The sequence below is a fragment of the Armigeres subalbatus genome, chromosome 1 (genome assembly GCF_024139115.2).
Source record: "Armigeres subalbatus isolate Guangzhou_Male chromosome 1, GZ_Asu_2, whole genome shotgun sequence".
Taxonomy (NCBI): Eukaryota; Metazoa; Arthropoda; class Insecta; order Diptera; family Culicidae; genus Armigeres; species Armigeres subalbatus.
Genome location: NC_085139.1, coordinates 268486377 through 268513705, shown reverse-complemented (window position 1 = coordinate 268513705; position 27329 = coordinate 268486377). Strand labels below are relative to the sequence as shown.

The window sequence follows — 27329 nt, the reverse complement described above, 5'->3', positions numbered from 1 at the left end:
GAATGGAATCCTGTCCGGATTCCGAATGAAATCCTGTCCGGATTCTGAATGGAATTCTGTCCGGATTCCGAATGGAATCCTGCTCGGATTCCGAGTGGAATCCTGCTCGGATTCCGAGTGGAATCCTGCTCGGATTCCGAGTGGAATCCTGCTCGGATTCCGAGTGGAATCCTGCTCGGATTCCGAATGGAATCCTGCTCGGATTCCCAGTGGAATCCTGCTCGGATTCCGAGTGGAATCCTGCTCGGATTCCGAGTGGAATCCTGCTCGGATTCCGAGTGGAATCCTGCTCGGATTCCGAGTGGAATCCTGCTCGGATTCCGAGTGGAATCCTGCTCGGATTCCGAGTGGAATCCTGCTCGGATTCCGAGTGGAATCCTGCTCGGATTCCGAGTGGAATCCTGTCCGGATTCCGAATGGAATCCTGTCCGGATTCCGAATGGAATCCTGTCCGGATTCCGAATGGAATCCTGTCCGGATTCCGAATGGAATCCTGTCCGGATTCCAAATGGAATCCTGTCCGGATTCCGAATGGAATCCTGTCCGGATTCCGAATGGAATCCTGTCCGGATTCCGAATGCTCGGATTGCGAGTGGATTCTCGGAAGTGAAATCCTGCTCGGATTCCGAATGGAATCCTGCTCGGATTCCGAATGGAATCCTGCTCGGATTCCGAGTGGAATCCTGCTCGGATTCCGAGTGGAATCCTGGTTGGATTCCGAATGCAATATCCTGGTTGGATTCCGAGTGGAATCCTGCTCGGATTCCGAGTGGAATCCTGCTCGGATTCCGAGTGGAATCCTGCTCGGATTCCGAGTGGAATCCTGCTCGGATTCCGGGTGGAATCCTGCTCGAATTCCGAATGGAATCCTGCTAGGATTCCGAATGGAATCCTGCTAGGATTCCGAATGGAATCCTGCTAGGATTCCGAATGGAATCCTGCTAGGATTCCGAATGGAATCCTGCTAGGATTCCGAATGGAATCCTGCTAGGATTCCGAATGGAATCCTACTCGCATTCCGAATGGAATCCTGCTCGGATTCTGAATGGAATCCTGCTCGGATTCCGAATGGAATCCTGCTCGGATTCCGAATGGAATCCTGCTCGGATTCCGAATGGAATCCTGCTCGGATTCCGAATGGAATCCTGCTCGGATTCCGAATGGAATCCTGCTCGGATTCCGAATGGAATTCTTCTCGGATTCCGAATGGAATTCTTCTCGGATTCCGAATGGAATCCTGCTCATATTCCGGATGGAATCCTGCGCGGATTCTGGATGGAATCCTGCTCGGATTCGAATGGAATCCTGCTCGATTTCGAATGGAATCCTGCTCGATTCCGAATGGAATCCTGCTCGATTCCGAATGGAATCCTGCTCGGATTCGAATGGAATCCTGCTCGATTCCGAATTGAATCCTGCTCCAGTTCCGAATGGAATCCTGCTCGGATTCGAATGGAGTCCTGCTCTGATTCCGAATGGAATCCTGCTCGATTCAGAATGGAATCCTGCTCGGATTCCGAATGGAATCCTGCTCGATTCAGATGGAATCCTGCTCGGATTCCGAATGGAATCCTGCTCGGATTCCGAATGGAATCCTGCTCGATTCCGAATGGAATCCTGCTCGGATTCCGAATGGAATCCAGCTCGGATTCGAATGGAATCCTGCTCGGATTCCGAGTGGAATCCTTCTCGGATTCCGAGTGGAATCCTGCTCGATTCCGAGTGGAATCCTGCTTGATTCCGAGTGGAATCCTGCTCGGATTCCGAGTGGAATCCTGCTCGGATTCCGAGTGGAATCCTGCTTCGATTCCGAGTGGAATCCTGCTCAGATTCCGAGTGGAATCCTGCTCGGATTCCGAGTGGAATCCTGCTCGGATTGCGAGTGGAATCCTGTTTGGATTCCGAGTGGAATCCTGCTCGGATTCCGAGTGGAATCCTGCTCGGATTCCGAGTGGAATCCTGCTCGGATTCCGAGTGGAATCCTGCTCGGATTCCGAGTGGCATCCTGCTCGGATTCCGAGTGGCATCCTGCTCGGATTCCGAGTGGCATCCTGCTCGGATTCCGAGTGGCATCCTGCTCGGATTCCGAGTGGCATCCTGCTCGGATTCCGAGTGGCATCCTGCTCGGATTCCGAGTGGAATCCTGCTCGGATTCCGAGTGGAATCCTGCTCGGATTCCGAGTGGAATCCTGCTCGGATTCCGAGTGGAATCCTGCTCGGATTCCGAGTGGAATCCTGCTTGGATTCCGAGTGGAATCCTGCTCGGATTCCGAGTGGAATCCTGTCCGGATTCCGAATGGAATCCTGTCCGGATTCCGAATGGAATCCTGTCCGGATTCCGAATGGAATCCTGTCCGGATTCCGAATGGAATCCTGTCCGGATTCCGAATGGAATCCTGTCCGGATTCCGAATGGAATCCTGTCCGGATTCCGAATGGAATCCTGTCCGGATTCCGAATGGAATCCTGTCCGGATTCCGAATGCTCGGATTCCGAGTGGATTCTCGGAAGTGAAATCCTGCTCGGATTCCGAGTGGAATCCTGCTCGGATTCCGAGTGGAATCCTGCTCGGATTCCGAGTGGAATCCTGCTCGGATTCCGAGTGGAATCCTGCTCGGATTCCGAGTGGAATCCTGCTCGGATTCCGAGTGGAATCCTGCTCGGATTCCGAGTGGAATCCTGCTCGGATTCCGAATGGAATCCTGCTCGGATTCCGAATGGAATCCTGCTCGGATTCCGAATGGAATCCTGCTCGGATTCCGAATGGAATCCTGCTCGGATTCCGAATGGAATCCTGCTCGGATTCCGAATGGAATCCTGCTCGGATTCCGAATGGAATCCTGCTCGGATTCCGAATGGAATCCTGCTCGATTCCGAATGGAATCCTGCTCGGATTCGAAAGGAATCCTGCTCGATTCCGAATGGAATCCTGCTCGATTCCGAAAGGAATCCTGCTCGATTCCGAATGGAATCCTGCTCGATTCCGAATGAAATCCAGCTCGGAATCCGAATGGAATCCTGCTCGGATTCCAAATAGAATCCTGCTCAGATTCCGAATGGAATCCTGCTCGGATTCCGAATAGAATGCTTCATGGATTCCGAATGGAGTCCTGCTCTGATTCCGAATGGAATCCTGCTCGGATTCCGAATGAATCCTGCTCGGATTCCGAATGGAATCCTGCTCGGATTCCGAATGGAATCCTGCTCGGATTCCGAATGGAATCCTGCTCGATTCGAATGGAATCCTGCTCAGGATTCGAATGGAATCCTGCTCGGATTCCGAATGAAATCCTGCTCGGATTCCGAATGAAATCCTGCTCGGATTCCGAATGAAATCCTGCTCGGATTCCGAATGGAATCTTGCTCGGATTTCGAATGGAATCCTGCTCGGATTCCGGATGGAATCCTGCTCGGATTCCGGATGGAATCCTGCTCGGATTCCGAATGGAATCCTGCTCGGATTCCGAATGGAATCCTGCTCGGATTCCGAATGGAATCCTGCTCGGATTCCGAATGGAATCCTGCTCGGATTCCGAATGGAATCCTGCTCGGATTCCGAATGGAATCCTGCTCGATTCCGAATGGAATCCTGCTCGATTCCGAATGGAATTCCGTCGAATGGAATCCTGCTCGGATTTCGAATGGAATCCTGCTCGGATTCCGAATGGAATCCTGCTCGGATTCCGAATGGAATCCTGCTCGGATTCCGAATGGAATCCTGCTCGGATTCCGAATGGAATCCTGCTCGGATTCCGAATGGAATCCTGCTCGGATTCCGAATGGAATCCTGCTCGGATTCCGAGTGGAATCCTGCTCGGATTCCGAGTGGAATCCTGCTCGGATTCCGAGTGGAATCCTGCTCGGATTCCGAGTGGAATCCTGCTCGGATTCCGAGTGGAATCCTGCTCGGATTCCGAGTGGAATCCTGCTCGGATTCCGAGTGGAATCCTGCTCGGATTCCGAGTGGAATCCTGCTCGGATTCCGAGTGGAATCCTGCTCGGATTCCGAGTGGAATCCTGCTCGGATTCCGAGTGGCATCCTGCTCCAGTTCCGAGTGGAATCCTGCTCGGATTCCGAGTGGAACCCTGTTTGGATTCCGAGTGGAATCCTGCTCGGATTCCGAGTGGAATCCTGCTCGATTCCGAGTGGAATCCTACTCGGATTCCGAGTGGAATCCTGCTCGGATTCCGAGTGGAATCCTGCTCGGATTCCGAGTGGAATCCTGCTCGGATTCAAGTGGAATCCTGCTCGGATTCCGAGTGGAATCCTGCTCGATTCCGAGTGGAATCCTGCTCGGAGTGGAATCCTGCTCGGATTCCGAGTGGAATCCTGCTCGGATTCCGAGTGGAATCCTGCTCGGATTCCGAGTGGAATCCTGCTCGGATTCCGAGTGGAATCCTGCTCGGATTCCGAGTGGAATCCTGCTCGGATTCCGAGTGGAATCCTGCTCGGATTCCGAGTGGAATCCTGCTCGGATTCCGAGTGGAATCCTGCTCGGATTCCGAGTGGAATCCTGCTCGGATTCCGAGTGGAATCCTGCTCGGATTCCGAGTGAAATCCTGCTCGGATTCCGAGTGGAATCCTGCTCGGATTCCGAGTGGAATCCTGCTCGGATTCCGAGTGGAATCCTGCTCGCCTGCCGAGTGTAATCCTGCTCGGATCCCGAGTGGAATCCTGCTCGGATTCCGAGTGGAATCCTGCTCGGATTCCGAGTGGAATCCTGTTCAGAATCCGAATAGAATCTTTCTCGGATTCCGAGTGGAACCCTGTTCGGAATCCAAGTGGAATCCTGTCTGAAATCCAAGTGGAATCCTATTCGGATTCCAAGTGGAATCCTGCTCGGATTCCGAGTGGAATCCTGCTCGGATTCCGAGCGGAAGACTGCTCGGCTTCCGAGAGGAATCCTGCTCGATTCCGAGTGGAATCCTGCTCGATTCCAAGTGGAATCCTGCTAGGATTCCGAGTGGAATTTTGCTCGGATTCCGAGTGGAATCCTGCTCGGATTCCGAGTGGAATCCTGCTCGATTCCGAGTGGAATCCTGCTCCAGATTCCGAGTGGAATCCTGCTCGGATTCCGAGTGGAATCCTGCTCGGATTCCGAGTGGAATCCTGCTCGGATTCGAGTGGAATCCTGCTCGATTCCGAGTGGAATTCTGCTCAGATTCCGAGTGGAATCCTGCTCAGATTCCGAGTGGAATCCTGCTCAGATTCCGAGAGGAATCCTGCTCGGATTAAGAGTGGAATCCTGCTTAGATTCCGAGTGGAATCCTGCTCAGTTCCGAGTGGAATCCTGCTCGGATTCGAGTGGAATCCTGCTCGGATTCCGAGTGGAATCCTGCTCGGATTCCGAGTGGAATCCTGCTCGATTCCGAATGGAATCCTGCTCGGATTCCGAGTGGAATCCTGCTCGGATTCCGAGTGGAATCCTGCTCGATTCCGAGTGGAATCCTGCTCGATTCCGAGTGGAATCCTGCTCGGATTCCGAGTGGAATCCTGCTCGGATTCCGAGTGGAATCCTGCTCGGATTCCGAGTGGAATCCTGCTCGGATTCCGAGTGGAATCCTGCTCGGATTCCGAGTGGAATCCTGCTCGGATTCCGAGTGGAATCCTGCTCGGATTCCGAGTGGAATCCTGCTCGGATTCCGAGTGGAAGCCTGCTGCGAGTCCGAGTGGAATCCTGCTCGGATTCCGAGTGGAATCCTGCTCGGATTCCGAGTGGAATCCTGCTCGGATTCCGAGTGGAATCCTGCTCGGATTCCGAGTGGAATCCTGCTCGGATTCCGAGTGGAATCCTGCTCGGATTCCGAGTGGAATCCTGCTCGGATTCCGAGTGGAACCCTGCTCGGATTCCGAGTGGAATCCTGCTCGGATTCCGAGTGGAATCCTGCTCGGATTCCGAGTGGAATCCTGCTCGGATTCCGAGTGGAATCCTGCTCGGATTCCGAGTGGAATCCTGCTCGGATTCCGAGTGGAATCCTGCTCGGATTCCGAGTGGAATCCTGCTCGGATTCCGAGTGGAATCCTGCTCGGATTCCGAGTGGAATCCTGCTCGGATTCCGAGTGGAATCCTGCTCGGATTCCGAGTGGAATCCTGCTCGGATTCCGAGTGGAATCCTGCTCGGATTCCGAAAGGAATCCGGCTCTGATTCCGAATGAAATCCGGCCCGGGTTCCGAGTGGAATCCAGCTTCGATTACGAGTGGAATCCGGCTCGGATTCCGAGTAGAATCCTGCTCGGATTCCGAGTGGAATCCTGCTCGGATTCCGAGTGGAATCCTGCTCGGATTCCGAGGGGAATGCTGCTCTGATTCCGAGTGGAATCATGCTCGGATTCCGAGTGGAATCCTGCTCGGATTCCGAGTGGAATCCTGCTCGATTCCGAGTGGAATCCTGCTCGGATTCCGAGTGGAATCCTGCTCGGATTCCGAGTGGAATCCTGCTCGATTCCGAGTGGAATCCTGCTCGGATTCCGAGTGGAATCCTGCTCGGATTCCGAGTGGAATCCTGCTCGGATTCCGAGTGGAATCCTGCTCGGATTCCGAGTGGAATCCTGCTCGGATTCCGAGTGGAATCCTGCTCGGATTCCGAGTGGAATCCTGCTCGGACTCCGAGTGGAATCCTGCTCGGATTCCGAGTGGAATCCTGCTCGGATTCCGAGTGGAATCCTGCTCGGATTCCGAGTGGAATCCTGCTCGGATTCCGAGTGGAATCCTGCTCGGATTCCGAGTGGAATCCTGTTCGGATTCCGAGTGGAATCCTGCTCGGATTCCGAGTGGAATCCTGCTCGGATCCCGAGTGGAATCCTGCTCGATCCCGAGTGGAATCCTGCTCGGATTCCGAGTGGAATCCTGCTCGATTCCGAGTGGAATCCTGCTCGATTCCGAGTGGAATCCTGCTCGATTCCGAGTGGAATCCTGCTCGGATTCCGAGTGGAATCCTGCTCGGATTCCGAGTGGAATCCTGCTCGGTGGAATCCTGCTCGGATTCCGAGTGGAATCCTGCTCGGATTCCGAGTGGAATCCTGCTCGGATTCCGAGTGGAATCCTGCTCGGATTCCGAGTGGAATCCTGCTCGGATTCCGAGTGGAATCCTGCTCGGATTCCGGGTGGAATCCTGCTCGGATTCCGAGTGGAATCCTGCTCGGATTCCGAGTGGAATCCTGCTCGGATTCCGAATGGAATCCTGCTCGGATTCCGAGTGGAATCCTGCTCGGATTCCGAGTGGAATCCTGCTCGGATTCCGAATGGAATCCTGCTCGGATTCCGAATGGAATCCTGCTCGGATTCCAAATGGAATCCTGCTCGGATTCCAAATGGAATCCTGCTCGGATTCCAAATGGAATCCTGCTCGGATTCCGAATGGAATCCTGCTCGGATTCCGAATGGAATCCTGCTCGGATTCCGAATGGAATCCTGCTCGGATTCCGAATGGAATCCTGCTCGGATTCCGAATGGAATCCTGCTCGGATTCCGAATGGAATCCTGCTCGGATTCCGAATGGAATCCTGCTCGGATTCTTAATGGAATCCTGCTCGGATTCCGAATGGAATCCTGCTCGGATTCCGAATGGAATCCTGCTCGGATTCCGAATGGAATCCTGCTCGGATTCCGAATTGAATCCTGCTCGGATTCCGAATTGAATCCTGCTCGGATTCCGAATGGAGTCCTGCTCTGATTCCGAATGGAATCCTGCTCGGATTCCGAATGGAATCCTGCTCGGATTCCGAATGGAATCCTGCTCGGATTCCGAATGGAATCCTGCTCGGATTCCGAATGGAATCCTGCTCGGATTCCGAATGGAATCCTGCTCGGATTCCGAATGGACTCCTGCTCGGATTCCGAATGGAATCCTGCTCGGATTCCGAATGGAATCCTGCTCGGATTTCGAATGGAATCCTGCTCGGATTCCGAATGGAATCCTGCTCGGATTCCGAATGGAATCCTGCTCGATTCCGAATGGAATCCTGCTCGATTCCGAATGGAATCCTGCTCGATTCCGAATGGAATCCTGCTCGATTCCGAATGGAATCCTGCTCGATTCCGAATGGAATCCTGCTCGATTCCGAATGGAATCCTGCTCGATTCCGAATGGAATCCTGCTCGATTCCGAATGGAATCCTGCTCGATTCCGAATGGAATCCTGCTCGATTCCGAATGGAATCCTGCTCGATTCCGAATGGAATCCTGCTCGATTCCGAATGGAATCCTGCTCGATTCCGAATGGAATCCTGCTCGATTCCGAATGGAATCCTGCTCGATTCCGAATGGAATCCTGCTCGAATTCCGAATGGAATTCAGCTCGAATTCCGAATGGAATTCAGCTCGAATTCCGAATGGAATTCAGCTCGGATTCCGAATGGAATTCAGCTCGAATTCCGAATGGAATTCAGCTCGATTCCGAGTGGAATCCTGCTCGGATTCCGAGTGGAATCCTGCTCGGATTCCGAGTGGAATCCTGCTCGGATTCCGAGTGGAATCCTGCTCGGATTCCGAGTGGAATCCTGCTCGGATTCCGAGTGGAATCCTGCTCGGATTCCGAGTGGAATCCTGCTCGGATTCCGAATGGAATCCTGCTCGGATTCCGAATGGGATCCTGCTCGGATTCCGAATGGAATCCTGCTCGGATTCCGAATGGGATCCTGCTCGGATTCCGAGTGGAATCCTGCTCGGATTCCAAATGGAATCCTGGTCGGATTCCGAATGGAGTGCTGCTTGGATTTCTTACAGGTCCGAGCGGCCAAACAAAAGGTCTGGAATTGTTCAGTAAGAAATATAGCAAAACTCGTAAATTAACTCATTGTGCTCTATGTAACTGCCCAGATAGCTATTCGTCACAGGATTTGCAACAACCCAAGTCATCAGCCCAATTAGCATTCCAAGTCCTAACTCTCGAACTAAAAATAATTGAGTTTGTGATTACAATTGTTGAATCATTAGTAGCAGCAGCTCTATTTTCCCTATAGAAGCACAACTAACAGCTTCGGAAATTAAATCACGTTTGTCGCGAACGCTATTTAATGCAGTTACTCTTACCCTCGGATGTTTATTTTATTTAGTTCGTGGAGCCAACGAGCGCGTAGATTATAGTGATTTCTCTGCCTCACAGAAAATCAGTACATTGCCACAGTCCATTGAAGCGAAATTTGCGGACTGCCGTAAAATGGAAACCGGTAATTAGTCGTACGGACAAAAAGTGGCAGATGGTCAATTCCGCAACGCATCCGACAGGCAATTGCAATGAAATCCGCTGGCCTACCGGTAGACCGTTGGCAGCTACTCAAATCAAGTGGATTTTGTCGGTAAGCATCAATTGGCTTCATGTGGTTTGCTGCAGCGTTTGTTACAAAACATCATCAATTAGCTCGGGCGCCAGCTGCATTCACGGGCACGGATCGGCAGCGCGATGTGCAGTACAATGTTGAATCCGTGATTGTAGTGTAGGAGTTGTACAAAAAGTACATGAAAAAAGGTTTTTTTTATGGAAATTTATATTATTCTGAGCTCGTTCATTTTCTGATGAAACCACTACTGCTTAGGTACGATAAAGCATTTCCATTCCATGGACTATCAAATTCATCATGCAATGCTCAATGGGCATTTTTTCCACCACGAAACTGTTTTCCCAACCCGAATTGTTTTGGCTTGACGCCCATCGAGAAAGCGCAAAAAAGTTTCGAGTATCGGCACCCGGTTGAATATTTGAAATTCTAGTGCTTCGAATCTGCACTCGCTGTTTTATTTCGCACTCGGAGCAGATTTAGCACAACAGTGGAAAAAATATGCCAAAGCTGCAACCGAATCCACAAGTCAAAATTTAATCCTCCCCATCAAATTGCACATAAATAAGCATAACCATCGTTCTTCCGCTCCGGTGCCATTCACTAAAAGGATCACCCACAAAACCAGTTCTTAGTGGTTCAAAGTTTGTTGATGTAGCGAGCTGCTGCTGTTGCTGCCGCCACTTCAGCTCCGGATAGATAACAGCATCGTGCATCGGTAGCAGTGCCATCAGCGTTCGCCGAAATTTGACTCTTGAATAGTCGAACGACGACGTCTTGACGCCGAGAGTCTGGCAGCTACTAGTTGGAGCGATATATCAACAACTGTAATATTTCTCTTAACCCACTAGCAGCCACCATCCAACCATCCGACCGACAAAGCCACCCCGCAATTGAAAATGGAAAAGGAGATTTTCATCTCGCGCCAAAACCCGAGCGCTGTGCTGCATTTCGGGGATGAAGAAACGCTGCTGGCTTTCCACTATGCGCATCTTTGCCGGACGGATTCGGATAAAGTGCTTCGACTGCAGCTGAAGATAGTGACGGTTGAGTGGTTGAATATTTGAAAGGTTGCATTTGCGGCTTTCGCGGATGCACTTTAGACCGGTTCTGGTGGATTGCGAAAGGACCAGTTCTAGATATGTTGGAATCTTGGCTCAGTTTGTATTAAGTTTTGCCACTGTCAACTGTGAGAATAGAAGAAACTTTCCCATTCCTGGAAATATTACTCTCGATTACTTGTCACATGGCCGAGATTTCGTATGACAAGAAGGTATACTTGAAATATTCGAAATACTAAAACACTTGCGCCAGTCTAGATAGTTTGCACAACGAATCAGTGGCAGACTGTGAGCGAAATATGAGCCACAAGAAGATTATAACGAGATTATTTGTGCACAGCGGCGAAAAATTAATTTTTCCTTGTCCTTTTGTGTTGCAATATCCCCGAACAAATTATTTCATTTTGCTTTCGGACTATCGCTGTATGCATTATTGTATCGCTTTTGCCTCACTGAGTTCGACTTGGAATGATAACAATTTGAAAAAAGTAAGAAATACGATGTAGAACAGTTTGGAAATGAGGGTGCTATTTTATGACTTTGCATGACTTCCAAACACTAATCGGTTGTAATAATCTCATCAAAAGAGAAACATATTTGACTTCTTGGTAAATTCGATATGTGCCCAGGGTAGAATTAAAAATCATATAATAGTGGCGCATATTGTTTTTACACAGATTAAGTATACTTAGAACCAAAATATACCAAATGATGCTCCGCTGAAATCTGATTTTTTATTTTTTTTTGTCTCGTTTGTCTAGCTTTTAATGGAAGCTACTACGGAACGAATTTTATCCACTTCATACAACAAAAAAATCGGCTGCGCTATCAATTATTCTAAATATTTATTAGAATTCTATTCTATTCTATGAAAAGAATGCGCGAATCTAAAGTAAATATAACAAAGGGATCTCTGAAATGTTCAACTTATTATTGCGATAAATAATAAATCATATCAAGATCGTCCACGTTTCCCAGACAAGAACTCCATTTCCCAAATCACTAATAAATCCAATTTCGTTTCGTTGGGAAATCGACAGAACAAAACATCTCAACAAGAGCTCTGCCATCATGCCAACAAGCGAACAACAACGTCCAGTCAAACGGAGAAAAATCCTCGTAAACCAGTCGAAAAAACGACTCCCCGGCGGGCACTCGAATGTGTATTCATCGACAATTATTGCCCTCACACTGTACGGCTGATGATGAGGCCAACCTCCTACTCAGTGTTATGCCCTCCTAGCTTGACGATGACGACAACGTCCACCACACAATGTTTTAGCTTCAGGACAATCATCACCGTACCGCGTCGCCGGTTGATGTGACACTTGTGTCCACTGTCCAGTTGTCGACGTCGTCGGGAGCCTGATAGGGCCAGACATTTGTGTCGCTTCCATTTTTTTTTTGTTGTTGCTCCCATCGCAATCGGGCTGCAGAGAATGCAAACGATGCAACCAGATGGAAAACACCAACTCGGCGAAAACCGTTGACAATTGGGTTTCATCTCGAGTTCGGGGGAAGGAACGTGAAAGCTATCTAATGCTGAACCACCTAGGTAGAACAAGTACAAAATGTATTTAAATAATGTTTGAATTTTTATTCTGTACACAGAAGATCAATTGAAAAGAAGACTTTCGAACGTTTGTTATTACTTCCTATGTAACATTGCATAAAGTAAACATAAACATTCTAAAACACCACGCGGATCGGATGCGTTTGGTGCCACTCTCCTCTACAGTGGAATAAAAATGTCGAATCGAAACTTTTCTGTCTCAGAGCAGTTTTTTCGACACGCCACAGAACAACTGTTGAAATATGAATTCATATCTTCTATGTAGGTATGTCAGCATCTGCCAAGGCATCTGCAAAACATGTGGAGGCACATAGCTGCCCTTACTGATTCGTAGTCTTTTGGGGTCGGAGCTTCTGCGTCCTACTTTAATGAGTGGATGGAGACTCATAAATATCAAAACAAAATGAAATCACCAACACACAATGGAGTCCATATTTCATGTAACAATATTTTCGAACGAAGTTAAACTAAAAAACAATAATGTTTAGATATAGCAATCGTTGCCTGTCGATATGTGTGCGCATTTTACTGCACCATTCATCGAGTCACTCTGAAACCTAATTTTAACACAAACGTTGATAATTCACCAATGACGATATCGTATTCGTCCATTACGGCAATGCAGAAGCTAATTCACGTGAAACTTCAATAAAAAAAATCGTTTCAATCCTCCTCAGATAAATTTTCCTTAAAACAACAGATTTTAAAATTAAAAAGTACACCAGCAGCTTTTCCCTTTGACAATTCATTAGAACTTGTCATAAGATCAGTTTGTACTGTTCCATTTAATTCCACCACTTTATTGTACTTTTGACAGATACGTATTTCGACCTCGTCAGTAAGGCCGTCTTCAGTGTCTCGTACTTGGCTCGACTTAAGTCGGTCTTAGGTTTTAAGTCTGTCAAAGGTACAATAAAGTAGCGGAATTAAATGGAATGTGTAGTACAAATTCGACTTATGACAAGTAAATACATTCCATTAAGAGTTTAACATAATTTTCGTATCAAAATTCATTAGAAAAAAAAGATTTTTTTGACGATATTCAGCAACCAAAATTTCCTGGAAAAATTCTAAAGATTTTCTCTGGGAAATTCCAAAAAATTATAAAGAGTGAATCCTTCATATAGTGCATTACGCTGCGCCCAATGCAGAATTTTCCTATTCAACGAAAAGTTATCTCCTCACTAGAGGGGGGGCGGGAAGCGTACCCACACTTCGCAGCACGCTAATACGCATGAGCGACTGACATCGCCACCGCACGAACATGAAACCCACTTTTGAAGCTTCACATTATTGATTTCATTTATTTAGTTTACATCTAAACAGATAACAGGCTTGTAAAATGTCATCTGCATGTCACTTGACTAATTTGTTCATAACTTTCTTTAGAAGCCAAATTTATTCCATAATTTTAGATGTACTCATATCGTTTGAGTAGGGCTATATTTTTTGTCCAAGGGTACATTGCTCTAAATATAACACCTAAGGTTGGAGAGTGAAATATCTCCAAAATGTCACGTATCATTTGACATAATGTCGTTTGATTGACATTTTGCCTCCCACGCCCCAGACTATATATTAACAGCAATGTCTTGTTAGACAAAGTTGTAGGCACACTTAAGCGCTATAAGTTCGTCATACCTCATGAGTTGATAGCTAATTTCTGGAAAAAGTTCTAGGAAAATTATACAAACGAATGCAAATGACATTTTACAACACTGACACTGAATCAACAATTTGACGCCACAATGCACGGTTCGAGGCCGCATCTCTTCATCCTCGGATACACCCCACGCTCGCCAAGTAGTATTGCACCTGGTCTGCCCATCTCGCTCGCTGCGCTCCACGCCGTCTCGTACCTGCCGGATCGGAAGCGAACACCATCTTTGCAGGGTTGCTGTCCGGCATTCTTGCAACATGTCCTGCCCATCGTACCCTTCCGGCTTTAGCTACCTTCTGGATACTGGGTTCGCCGTAGAGTTGGGCGAGCTCATGGTTCGTTCTTCGCCGCCACACACCGTCTTTTTGCACACCGCCAAAGATGGTCCTAAGCACCCCGGGCAGAAGCCATGAACAGAATAACAAAACATGATATGGACTTGATTGATATAGGAGATAAAAGAACAGGCAACAATATCAAAAAATTGCACCGAAATATCATTTAAATATCAAGATATGCTATGGATAAGAACAAATCAATGACACATGATATTGATCACTTATTACAAATAGCATAACTTGATCTCCTCGTGATATTTTAGTGCAAAATATTGATATTGTCGTCTGATCTTTTATCTCTTATATCAATCATGTCCATATCTCATTTTGCTATCTTATCAACATTTGATATTATTGAGATATTCTCTTCTACTCGGGACCCGTCTCTCGAATACTCGTCGCAGTGGTCTTCGCCGATGTTTCCGGTCCGTACTATCTTGTTGATTGTTCGTTGTGTATGTTTTTTCGAAGGCTGGCTTGCAGGGCCTAACACCAAACCCCCTAGCTTTCCGGAGGACCATTCCTCCTTATTCTCGGTGGACCATGGTGCACAGTTTCACGATGATCAGCCGCCCCTAACATGGAGAACAGACGCTGTTGTGAGCCGATCCTGGCATGGAGAACAGACGCTCAGTAAGATTTGCACCTCCGGAGAGGAGCACACCCCCCCTTCCCTGTCAGCATACGACCATATAGTTCGACTATATATAGTCGATACATACGACTATATAGTTCCCACCGGGGTTGGTTACCCAATCTTCCCTAAGGTTGCTCGTATCCCTTCCAGCACCACGGGGAGGTAGAGATAGGAGTAGCTGGATAAGAGGCTAAGGACCGCAAGATGGGGTCTATTTTATTCCTTCAGGTTTCATTTGAGATGCAGCCGGGAATATCACCAACTTGCGATGGTTTCAACTTCCAAAGTGGAATGAACTGTAAAGTACTGCTTGGTTGATTTGACAATAAATAATACACTGTTCTCTGGGAGATTGCCACACGGTTAACTTATGTTGCTGGGGTCGGTAAAGTTTCGTTTTTCGGACTGCTGATGAAGTCGATAAAAAAATCACAAATTATCGTTATATAGCGTAAACAGACAAAAAAATATACAGTGTACGGGCCAAAATATTATCTATTCGAGTAGATGAGTGGGAGTTAACTAAAACTATATTTCATGAGCACTTCAGAGCTTAGATACAAAGACAGCAAAAATGATAGCCAGAAGGGCACTATTATTCTTCGGAAGAATTGATCGGCTTGGATGCAGCGCCGTTGAAACTGGCTCGTCGCATCGATGACGATATTGTTGATGCTACAGTTACAAGTGAAAAATCAATTTAATAATATTTTTTTTTAGTTGTAATATCTCTTACAATTATATGGCCTGTGGCATATCGTAATAAATTTTCCATAATTTGTTCTTCAACGAAGGACCGTTTCACCGTGGCATCTTCCAGTCGGCGTGTGTTGAACCGTCGTCCAATTCTTTCCTCCTTTCCTCCGACGAATCCGCGCAATGCGCAGGCGTATTTCGCCAAGAGTAGGTGATGATCAGACGCGATATCGGCACTACGTTTATTCCGTACATCATCCGTTCCCATTTTCAGCTGATGCAGATGTGGTCGATTTGATTTTCTGTAAAGCCATCACGGGAGACCCACGTGACCTTGTGAACCGGTCGATGAGGGAAGAGCGATCCCCCGATCACCATGTCGTTATTACCACAAAATTCTGCGAACAGCTCTCTGTTTTCGCTCATTTCTCCAAGACCATGGCGTCCCATAATGCGTTCATGGTTCGAGTTGTCAAATCCGAACTTTGCATTGAAGTCGCCCACACAGATCTTGATATCACCCTTCGGAAGTCTATCTACGATGGCATTGAGTTGACAGTAGAAGTTCTTTTTGTCTTGCAGATAGGCATTCTTATAGTAAGGTCTCAGACCCGTGTTCTCAATCTGGCAACGATTATCCTTTAATTTATAATTTCCCACTGCATAAGCGCAGCGTTTGCCTGGGCGCTTAGTAAGAAGCCAACTCCGCGATGCCGGGGAGCGTGTACACCCCGTACACCACAGCATAGCAGAGTTTGTCCTGCAGGCATTCTGTGTTCTCCAAAGTTTGGCCAGGGGACTTCACTCAGTACCAGGATCTCCAGCTTCATGCGGCGTGCCTTATTGGCAACTTGAGCCAATTTATTTTGCTGGGTTAGGTTTTTTTTTTCTTGAGAAAGGGTAAACGGAAATCTGCAAACAGACATCTCTTAGGAGGTTAACTCAGGTAGTATGGGGATGGGCTCACCCGACCCACTAAAACCAAAACCCTTTCGCCAGTCCGTATCCCACGGTCTGCAATTAAGGAATTCATCATGGGAGGACTATTGAGAACGCTCACGCCTATGCTAACGCACTCGACGTTATAACACAACATCGACCTCAAGGGTGGTAACCTCACCACCTATCGGTATGTATCATAAACTCATGTAGGAGAGAGGCACTCCGACAACAACCACTGCGCATGAACCGCACTGACCTCTATAACTACATACGGAGGTCATCGCAGCCCATACGCGACGTTTTTGTTGTTGTCTGGGTTACCAGTTCACTGCATCACAGTTTAGTCTCTACTGCAGCTGCTGGTTTTGTTCAAGACGGCACCAGCGCTGTAGTTTCGACAAAATCTATTGAGACGCTGTGTTTATCGTATCCCATATAACCTCTTCCCGATACATCCTCTCAAGGAAGTTGTCCGGGGTTGTATCCATGACGCTGACAAGCAGCATGGCATTGCGGTCTCTGTGGAACACCTGCTGACACTTCAATCGACTGCTTATCAGCGTCAGTGTCGACGTACAATATCCTGTTCTGAAAATAGCGTTATTAAATGCATTCTATGCGTCTAGTGTAATCAATACACAGTACCTAATACCACTCCTATTTAAACCACGCGCTATCTAAGCCGTTTCCGTTACCGACCGAATTGCTTCGATGGTAGAACGGCCTTTGCGGAACCGGAGCGGAGGTTGCTTGATAAGTCGCTAGCACACTCCGTACAGTCTGTCAATCTATTCAGGATCACCCTCAGTAACAACTTACCAGTTGCGTCGAGTAGCTAAATTGGTCTGTATGCCGAAGGCTTTCCGGAATTTCCCAGGCTTCGGCAATAGCACCATCTTTTGCCATTTTCAACTATTTGAGAAGTTTCCTTCGTTCAGGCAACGAACATATCTGGGGCGGCAAGTATCGCGTGTTAAGGACCAGGTTAGAAGTACAATCCTGATCTGGCGATAAGTTCATCGTTAGTCATTAGCGGTACCACGTGCACTGACGCTTACTTTAACGATCTTGGCTAACATATCCGGGGATTTCTCAGGATGTGTGCTGTTGGTCCTAGGCATCACTCTTCTGTATGCATCCCTCCATTGAGTATTATTGGCCATCCTACACTGCTCTTCAAAGCAGACTCTGTTACTACATTTGATTTCGTAGTTCAGAGCTCTGCTCGGCGTTTTTGTAGCCTGTCCGCTTCGGTTCTAGCACGTCGCAACCTTTTTCAGCTCTTAGACTGGTTCTGCGAAGATCAGTTATCATGCTTGTCCACCAGTGCACCGGTGTGCGGTTGCCGGTTGGCATAGTCCTCCTGGGCATTGTTAGGTCACATGCTCGTGTTAGGACATCGGATAACTTATCACCACTCCGATTTTCCAGTATCACTGGGTCGAACTGCGAGGTACGCCATTCTAGATCAGCTTTACTGACGCGCCTTGTGGTTCTGTTGGGGGTATAGCTAACCATAGAACGTATTTCCTGATGGTCACTAGCAGTATACCCTTCGTGAACCCTTTATTCAGGCTCCATTGTCCATCCCGCGCTGCAGAAGTTTACATCGATGTATGACTCGTTATTCGGCCCTCTGAACATTGACGCTTGACCCTCATTCAACAGGACTACGTTTCAGTATCGCTAGAGACTCTTAAAGGATATGACCTCTAGCGTTAGGGAACCGAGTGGCCCAATCCCCTGCCCACGCGTTGCTACAACTAATGGTTTAAGACCAGTTAGTCTCGCTACCAGATTATCTAACACCCTAGTATACTGCTCTATGCTCTATATAGGAGGACAGTTACTGCTACAAAAGTAAACTTCGTTTACTTTTGCTATAACAACCCTCATCATCAGGAGATGACACTGCACTGCCTTATGTGCCGAGCCGACACCTTCCTAAAATAATCTCTATATTTAAAAATGAATTTGCATTTCCTTTGAGGCAATATAACTCACAAACGAATGGACCGATTGGCAAGATTATCTCACTTATCGTTTTGTCTTGAGCTCAGCTGTGTTTATGTGTATGAAAAGATAGAACATTCTGCTGGAAAAGTTAAACAAATGTAAATATACAGCGCCGTAGCGTATGGTTTGCCAGGTTGGCACTCGCCAAGGGCGCCAGGCCTTAGGGGGGCGCCAAAATGAAAGATTTCGCTATTAGAGGATTTACTCGGTAATTAACGATTCCGTAATCAACCGTTTGACTAGTATCCAGAGAGCCCGTTTCTGTTAATAAATAATACTGGGATCATAAGGGGTCTGCGAAGCGGCCATGTTTCTGACAAAAAGATCAAAATCATCGATTAATTTAATACGAAGGCGTAATCATAGTCGTCGAAAATCTGCTTTTGGAAATATTTTTTAAATGTCATGATATTTTGGCGAAGTAGAGCGCTTGGTGCCGATCGAAATATGAAAATTTATTAATGACATCAATATTCTTGTTGAAATACACCTAGATTCATACTTTCGTACAAGTTCTCAAAAAATAATTAAATAATAATTTGGAAAAATCAATTCGTGGTTTGTTTACAAAATAGAATTGTCAGTGGGAAACCCAATTTCAACCGAAGAATGGGAAACACAAAGATGTTGGCTATTTTCAAACGTAGTGAGTAGGATTGGGGGTGCCAGATACCTGGGATTTGTGCCCATCGCCTTCACTGTCTTTTTCATCATTTATTTGACAGATAAAGAAGTAAGAACAACTAAAACATTGCTTACGTAGTCTTTAAACATTGAAAAAGGGTTTATAATTGTCCGAAAAAAGGAGTCTTGTATGGCTGCCAATAAACTCAATAGTACAAAACATAATGGCAGCCATACAAGACTCCTTCTTTGGACAAAACAAATTTTGTTTCAATCTTTAAAGACTTGAAAGACAGTTTATGCTGAAATAACAATAAACAGTCGATCCTTCAATAGTGCAAATAAGAACAAAATGATAAGAACAGGAAATGCAAATGACAAGGAGCAAATAACAGGTTTCTAGGGAGGGAGACCTAGAAGGAGACTTTTCAATAAGCTAATGGCGAAACACAGAGAAGACAGCGTATAAAACGTATACACGGAAGAAGTGATAGGAAGTTTGTGGGATTTGAGATAAATTTAATCATTTTACGCAGACAAACTATTTGAGGTCTGAAAACGATCACATTTGATCCAGTGATATTTCTGATTCCATTAAACCAAAAAAAAATTGTAAGAGCTCAAAGGTGAAAAGACAAAGCGAAGGCTTTGAATATTCGATGAGCATTGATAATGTGAGTTTGATTTTTCCTCTTGGTACTATGTATATGAACTGGTTAAGTTTTAACCAAGGATGAGTATTTAGAATGACATCACTTATCTAACAGCATACTGAACACAAGAAACTGCATCAAGGGATTTCAATAATAATGGCGGCTGACATACCTCAAAGTTGAATTGAATTCGTCCAAGCAATTCCACCTGTGGCACCAAACTTTTACCAGATCCGATTCTGGCCATTTATCAACCCACTCCAGAATTGGATTTTCTTGATATGACTTGGTCCAGTTGTTATTCAGACCATCTATTACTACAGAGCTAAATTTTATTGAAAGTCCTGTAGTTCCTTGAAACAACCGACCAAGCCACTCTAGAGTTGTATTTTCATAATCAATATGGAGTTTCTTCTAAACATCATCCAATCCGCTCCAAAGTAGGGTTTTTTTTTATTCGTCTAGGACCGATAGAGCTCCAAGCTCCGACAAGCACACATTTTATTAACCAATAGTGCATGAATTCAAAACAAGGGAGTTCGAGTTTTTTTTGTCGAAAATCTGCGCACTACCGGTTTAAGTTATTTTTATTTGCGTAGGTTTATGGAATTCAAAAATTTGTTACTTACTACCTCTAAAATGGAATACATAAAGGTTGTAGGAGCTTAAGGAATTCATAAATAAAATTTACACCACGCAATTAATTGATTTTAAATCATCCTGTTTTTAACGCGCTCTATGCTCTATGTTTGAGGGTCCTCCTTGGCCGTGCGGTAAGACGCGTGGCTACAAAGCAATACCATGATGAGGGTGGCTGGGTTCGATTCCCGGTTCCGGTCTAGGCAATTTTCGGATTGTAAATTGTCTCGACTTCCCTGGGCCTAAAAGTATCATCGTGTTAGCCTTATGATATACGAATGCAAAAATGATAACCTGGCTTAGAAACCTCGCAGTTAATAACTGTGGGAATGCTTAATGAACACTAAGCTGCGAGGCGGCTCTGTGTGTGGAGTGGAGTGTGGAGTGTGGAGATGTAATGCCAATAAGAAGAAGAAGATGTTTAGAACATATGCAAGATATTAAGGGGCGCCCAATAATGTTTTGCCAAGGGCGCAGGGAGGCCACGCTACGGCTCTGTAAATATACTACGATTGCACGAGTTCTGAAGGAAACATAAAGCTTGGACTGAAACCGATCTAGAGGACGACACTGCAATCAACTAAACGAAAAAAACAAACTACCCGAGCAAGATCGAGCAGGTTTGACTAGTTTTAAATATTTTTTTTTTTTTTTGTGTCTTTATTAAAGAGACAGTTTTAAATATTGATGACAGTGGCATATTTTAAAGATAAGGCCGAATATATTAAATCACTCAACGCAAAGTAAGTTTGTTAAAATTTTGCAATTTTGAATTATTGGGTTTAGAGGCCCACCGGATGGGTGTTTGATGGGTGTTTGATGTTCCAGGACCACAGATCAAACACCGCGGTGTGGCCTGGCAGATGTGAGCCTTGTGACTTTCAGCTCCACACCTCTGGCAATGCTGACTCCGATCCGGACCTTTGCAATCATTTGACTTATGTCCGTAATCGAAGCACTTTAAGCAGGCCTGAGGCTGTTGGTTTGCGCTCACCGAGTATTCCCAACCCACCTTCAGCTTGGCCTTATCCAGTACCTTTTTGACGTCAACCAGAGGTACCTGGAATGAGGCAACCTGCGTTCCAGCATAACCTTTCCGCAACCGGATCACGATATTCTGGATTTCAACGCCATACTGATCTCTCAGTGCAGCTACTAGTTCATAGGCTTCGGTAATTTCGTCCAGGTCGCGGCATTGGATTACCTCCATCCCGCTTCAAGACGAGGGTCATTTTGCCCTTCTGTGCTATACGGATGCAGTTGACATCATCCCCTAAACTAGTAAGATTTTTATCGCCTCGGAAAGCCTTCAGAATAATCTTACGCTTTTACCATCAGCATTGACGATGGTTGCTTCGCCTCTGTCCTTCTTGCCATGACCATTTGAAGGTATGCCCTTTCATCTACGGGCATGCCCCTTTCTTGGCCAGTGGCGTCTTCACCTCCTGTGCCGCTTTTCAGTCCTTTTTCGCCTTTTTGAGGTTCACAACTTCCCTCCAGGGCAGGTTTTCCTTCTGTCGAACTTCGGTAGTTCTTGTAGAGGAAGGAACTGGTTTTCGTCGTTCCTTAGGGTCGGCAACCTGCTCAACTTTCTCCCGGCGGATCTTAGTTAGTAGCCTTCCTCTTGTGCAATACCGGCTTGGCGCTAACTCTCTTCAGGTCGATTGCCATACTGACCTTACCTGGCTTTGGAGTTGCTTCAGTGGCAGCCTGCGTCTGCGTAGTTCTTAAGGGTACTTTCAGAGGGTCATCACGGACTTCTTAAGGTCCTTGATGAACTTTCCCCCGTTGTCCAGAAAGGACATGATTACGTCCGTTACATCTATAATTACCTCCTCGTGTCTGGCTGGGAGCACCGTCCACCTTGATCTCGATGGGTGGCTTCTCCGACCTGCCACGCTCTTCAGTATCGCCTGCCCCTGGTGATCTATGGGGCGACCTGTTAATGCCACTTCGTCTGGCGAAGGGATCCACCCTTTCGTCAGACGCTTCTCCCTCTCCACTTAAATTAGTTTTTTTTAATTGGTCGACATTTTGATCCCAAGAGTTACGCGAGAAAAAAGGTCCGCCACGCCAGAGCTCCTCAATAACATGGTAAAGAAACGTTATATTGTGGGGTGTGCAGGTACCTCACATGCTCCGTTAGCGGCCTACTATTTATTTCACCCTCAGACCATGCATCCCCTTGGCACGGGTCGCTTGATACCGTAGTATTAGGGATTAGGGACGCCATATTATTAGCTGCACTGCACTATGTCCAGGATACAGTTTTACGCGGAAAGATGAATTTTACGCCAAAACAATATTTTTTAGAAAAAACTGTTGTTCTACAAAATTGTTCGAAATAGTAAGACCATCATTATGGTGCAACAAAAAATAGGGTAGCCCATCACCTAAAAAAAATTAAAAATATTTTTTATTTTTGGAATATTGACATGTTATGTTCTATAAAGTTGTAGCGCAGCTTATTCGAATCAATTTTGCTAAAAAACTTTTCTGTAGCTCTTAAGTAGGCTGATTTAGAGCAATTTAACCTAATCGGATTAGGGTGTACCTAAAAAAACAGTTTTTTAATCTACTTTTTGTTTTAGATTTCTTGAAAAAGTAGTCTTCAGGAGACTTTTAGAGCTCAAAAAATGCAACTTTTGATAAGTAAATATGCTCAATATCTTTTTCCGATCAAAAGTTATAATCGTTAGTTGATATCTCCGGTTAGGGCAGACCAAAAAAATATGTTTACACGGCATTTGAAAGAGAAATTCATATTCTTTATTATGTCAAAAAATTGGGGATATGTTATTTTTTTATTTCAAGTTTTACTAATTTTACTAAAATCATGTTTTTTCAAATAAATTGATATAACTCGACAATGGAAGAAGATACAGACGATATTCTTATAGTAAAACACGCGTTTTGGAAAGCCCCAAAAGTCTTCAGAAGGTGACATTTGTGAGAAAAGAAAAATAAAAAATCTACAGCTTCAACACTTTTTATTAGTTTTATCATTATTATTGTATTGCAAGATTTACGAGAAAAGATGCATTTTCGGCCTAAAGCATACTTTGATTTTAGTAAAATTGGTAAACCTTGAGATAAAAAATAAAATATCTCCAATTTTTGACATAATAAGGAATATGAATTTCTCTTTCAAATGCCGTATGAACATACTTTTTAGGTCTGCCCTAACCGGAGATATCAACTTATGAAAAAATGCAATTTTGATAGAAAACGATTATAACTTTTGATCGGTAAAATATATGGAGCATATTTACCCATCAAAAGTTGCATTTTTAAGCTCTAAAAGTCACCAGAAGACGACTTTGTCGAGAAATCTAAAACAAAAAAGGAGATCAAAAATACTGTTTTTGTGAGGTACACCTATTCCAATTAAGTAAAATTGCTCTGAATCAGCCAACTTAAGAGCTACAGAAAAAGTTTATTTTAGCAAAATTGATTGAAATAAGCTGCGCTACAACTTTGTAGAACGTAGCATGTCATTATTCCGGGAATTAAAAAATATTTTTTATTTTTTTATATGATGGGCCATCTTATTTCTTGGTAATATATATAATGATAGCCTTACTATTTCGAACTATTTTGTAGACCAACAGTTTTTTCTAAAAATATAGTTTTGGGGTAAAATGCATCTTTCCGCGTAAATCTGTATCCTTGACCATAGTGCACTGAAGCTCCTGATAATATGACCAGATTTACCCCGCTACACACTACTCAAAAGTGTCTATATCCCCAGTGTAGCGGGACTCAATACAAAACGTAATGAAAACACTTTTGCGGGATTTGATTGAGGGACCAAAATCTTATAAGGAAACCTCGTCATATCTCGCAATGGGCCACACATTGAACATTTCTCTCGGGGTACAGTATGAGTATGGCCTGTTGAGTATGTGATTAATTGAGCATGAGCATGACGACCGTGCATTTCGTAGTTGCTACTCTGTGATTGACAAGAACAATCGCAGAGAAGAGAACCAATATGCACAGTCCGAGAGCTCTAGTATTTTCTGGATGGTCGATAACGGCGCTGGCCACGTCCTCACGATCTATACTGCGGAATTTTATTGTAATCTGGGGTTGGGTTCTATGGCAGAGGTTCGTCTAGGTTAACGGGTTGCCATTGTGATAGTAATGAAAGGGTGGTGTATTCTAATTGGATGCCGAAACTAGCTTTTCCGCTTATGTCGAATTCTAACAGTTACTTGCTAGATGTAATCAAGTGGTAGGTGGAATAGAAAAATTAAACGGAAAGAAAGCCCATTTCCAGTTCTATCTATTTCTAGAACATTAGAAGTATATGAAAAGATACAAATGAAGAGGAATTGAACGGGCCTGGGATAGACGACCTTCCCTCCCCACGACATCCTGCGTATGAGGCAGAAGCGGTAGGGATATGACCACCAAGCCTGTTTCAAATCAAATTACACCCAGGTTTTTTTACACGGTTTGGTTTAGTCGTTTTAGACCTTCAGCGTCAATAAAACAAGCTAACCCTACGAAAAAATTCACAAAAAAATCAAAGAAAATTCAGGGGTATTTAAAAGCTTTGAAAATTCAGGTTAACCGAGAAATTAATGAATTCCAACCGTGTAAAAAAAAACCTGGGTGTAATTAGGTGTGTAAACAACAGATTGTGTTAAGGCTTCCGCGACGATGAATTTAATCAAAAAAAAAACGTTGAACATAAACTTCTTCCACATATTTTTTATTATTTGATGTAGAAAGCTTGCCTCAATCTGACCCGAGAAATTTCCGAGCATTCAAAACAGAAAAATAAATGGCGAAATAAATTCCGTACTGCTCGACCTGGTTTGAAACATTAAAGCTCGATCTTTCAGCATGGTCAAGCGAAAGCCCATCCATTATCCCGGCCGCTGACAGGGACATGAGTGAGCACCCACTTAGAAAGCACAGGTATCAACTCGACCGGCACAGGCCGAACAGCCACAACCACTCAACAATTACATTTGTCATTTTCCAGATTTTAATAGGTGGTGGCACTTGGCAAGCGTTCCGCAATTTCACCGTTCGGTCAAGTGCCCACCTCTAGAGGAGGGGAGCGCGTGTATGTGGAATCGGAATCAGAAATAAAGAGAGCTGAAGCTTAACAAGAACGGCGATAAATTTTGGTGGTATTTCGGGCGGAAAATCATCTAAAATGGCCCTTCTGGTGTTGATTTATGACCGACACAGAGTTGTTGGATACATTCGAGTATATTTGTTTGTTCAAATTTGCGATTTCATCACCGGAAAGCTGAAATCATTTATAGTCGTTAAATGACTTCGTTATGTGCAATCAAGTTAATCTAATAGCTGCATGTGTAATCAATTGAGTAAAATTTCCAATCGAATTTCCGCCCCGCAGTCGCGGGCGGGAAATCATTATTCCATTTCATCGTAATTACATTAAATCGATTCGCTTGTCTGCTTTTTGCCGACTTTGCACAAAATCAACTATCGAACCTAACCTCTGACACACCAACCGACCTAACCCTATCGCGCCCGTCCACGTCGACAGATTGCACCGTTTTGTTCAAATTGAAAGCACCTCCTCGCCCATAAAATTGAGAAACTTTATCACCTCTTGTCAGTCGTGTTGAATGCCATTGTTGTCGTCGTCGCCGTCGCCTTCCTCCATATCACACGGAATTTCACTCACCTGGAAGCCATCGTAGGTCCACGAGCCGAACTTCATCTCGCAGCGCTGGTCGTCGAACGGGAACCAGGTGATGTCGATCTTGCAGGTGGACTTGAAGATGCCGGGCGGCACGTACAGACAGGAGCCATTGTTCCGGACGACCACGTTGGTGGGGTAGGTTCCGTCGAAGCCCTCGTCGGCACTGTGGATAAAGAGAGAAAGAAAATAATGAGAATAGTGATGAGACGGTGTCTGATGATGTGTCTTCACATCACGTCTGCTCTGAATTGCAGGTTTTATGATCTATCAGATTCCAATGAATGCTAAAATGCTCTTGTGAAGGTTCAATTGACATCGGATAGGGTGTTCGACATTTAATTATACAAAAGCAATCTCTTGATATTCATGAACTCTCACTTCAAAAATACACCGCATTGAACATGCATTTTCTTCTAAAACAATTCAACAGAACTTATTCAAGCACTAGAAAACAAACAGCCTTTCCTCCATGACTGCTTCCGGATTCACCCATTCGAGTCAGCTTCGTGGTTTCATCGCTTTCTCCAATTTCCCTCCGCCGAAATGCACCGGCTCCAATTCCGATCAGCTTCGATTTTCCCACATCAGACAACCATAGGAGATAAAAAAAATCTCAGCCCGACTGCCTCATTGCCAGTCTGTGTGGCGGGATAGCTCGAAATAAGCAATACCGAATGGTTCAATCTCATATCACATATCGCCCGCTTTCGGTGTCTATCGTCCGAAGGAATGGCGATACGAGAAGGATCGTAAAGAATTTCAATTCGCTGGCAGTGGAGGGGGAGAAAGTGAGGACGAGGGTTGCTGAACGGAACTCGTTTTCCACCAACGACGTTTGAAGTTGGTGCAGCACCGAAATGGCGACGACGGCGGTTTCGACCTACGAAGTCGGATAAATATTTATAAGTACGAATGTTTGCGGATCGGTGGTAACCGGAAAGGGATTTCCTATTTTCGGAAGCTCATGGGAGAGGAGAACGTGGGTGATAAAAACCATTTTATGTGTGTATAAAAGGAAAGGAACACGGGATTCTGTTTGATGAGGAAATGATTTTGAAGGGTAGATTAACCTCGATTGTGCGCTTCGATGAGCCGCATCAAACATTTCTTGGGGCATTCATATTTTTAACAAGACAATCAAATCTCAGTAGTATTTTTGCGATTATTTAAAAATGATTCTCTATGAACTCATAAAATCACTTGACCTTAATTATGGAGAACGATAATTCTGCACGATTTGGATAAAAAAACAAATTGGTTTTTAAAAAAGAAAATAAACGGAGAATGTCTTACCTGTTGAAGGATTCGCGCAGAATTTTATCAGTAATGGGACTAAAAAATAATTTACGGATTTGCTTAAAATATAGAATAAAAAGAATCACTTTGAATATAGATGCGTGTAAAATATCTTCGTAGAAGATTATTCTACGCATACCCACTAAGAGATTATACAAGAATTACGGAGGGGATTCTACCCGAATCCCGGAGAGGATTCTACCGGAATCCCGGAGAGGATTCTACA

At 45.2% G+C, this 27329-nt stretch overlaps 1 protein-coding gene across 1 annotated transcript in view; it reads right to left on the bottom strand.

The window, feature by feature from the left end:
- Positions 1 to 27329, bottom strand: part of LOC134207303 (neuronal acetylcholine receptor subunit alpha-7-like) — a 213159-nt gene that overhangs the window by 117233 nt on the left and 68597 nt on the right. Inside the window, exon 3 of the mRNA XM_062683025.1 lies at positions 25790 to 25970. Within this exon, the coding sequence (XP_062539009.1) occupies positions 25790 to 25970 (181 nt within the window). The remainder of the gene's footprint in view (positions 1 to 25789; positions 25971 to 27329) is intronic.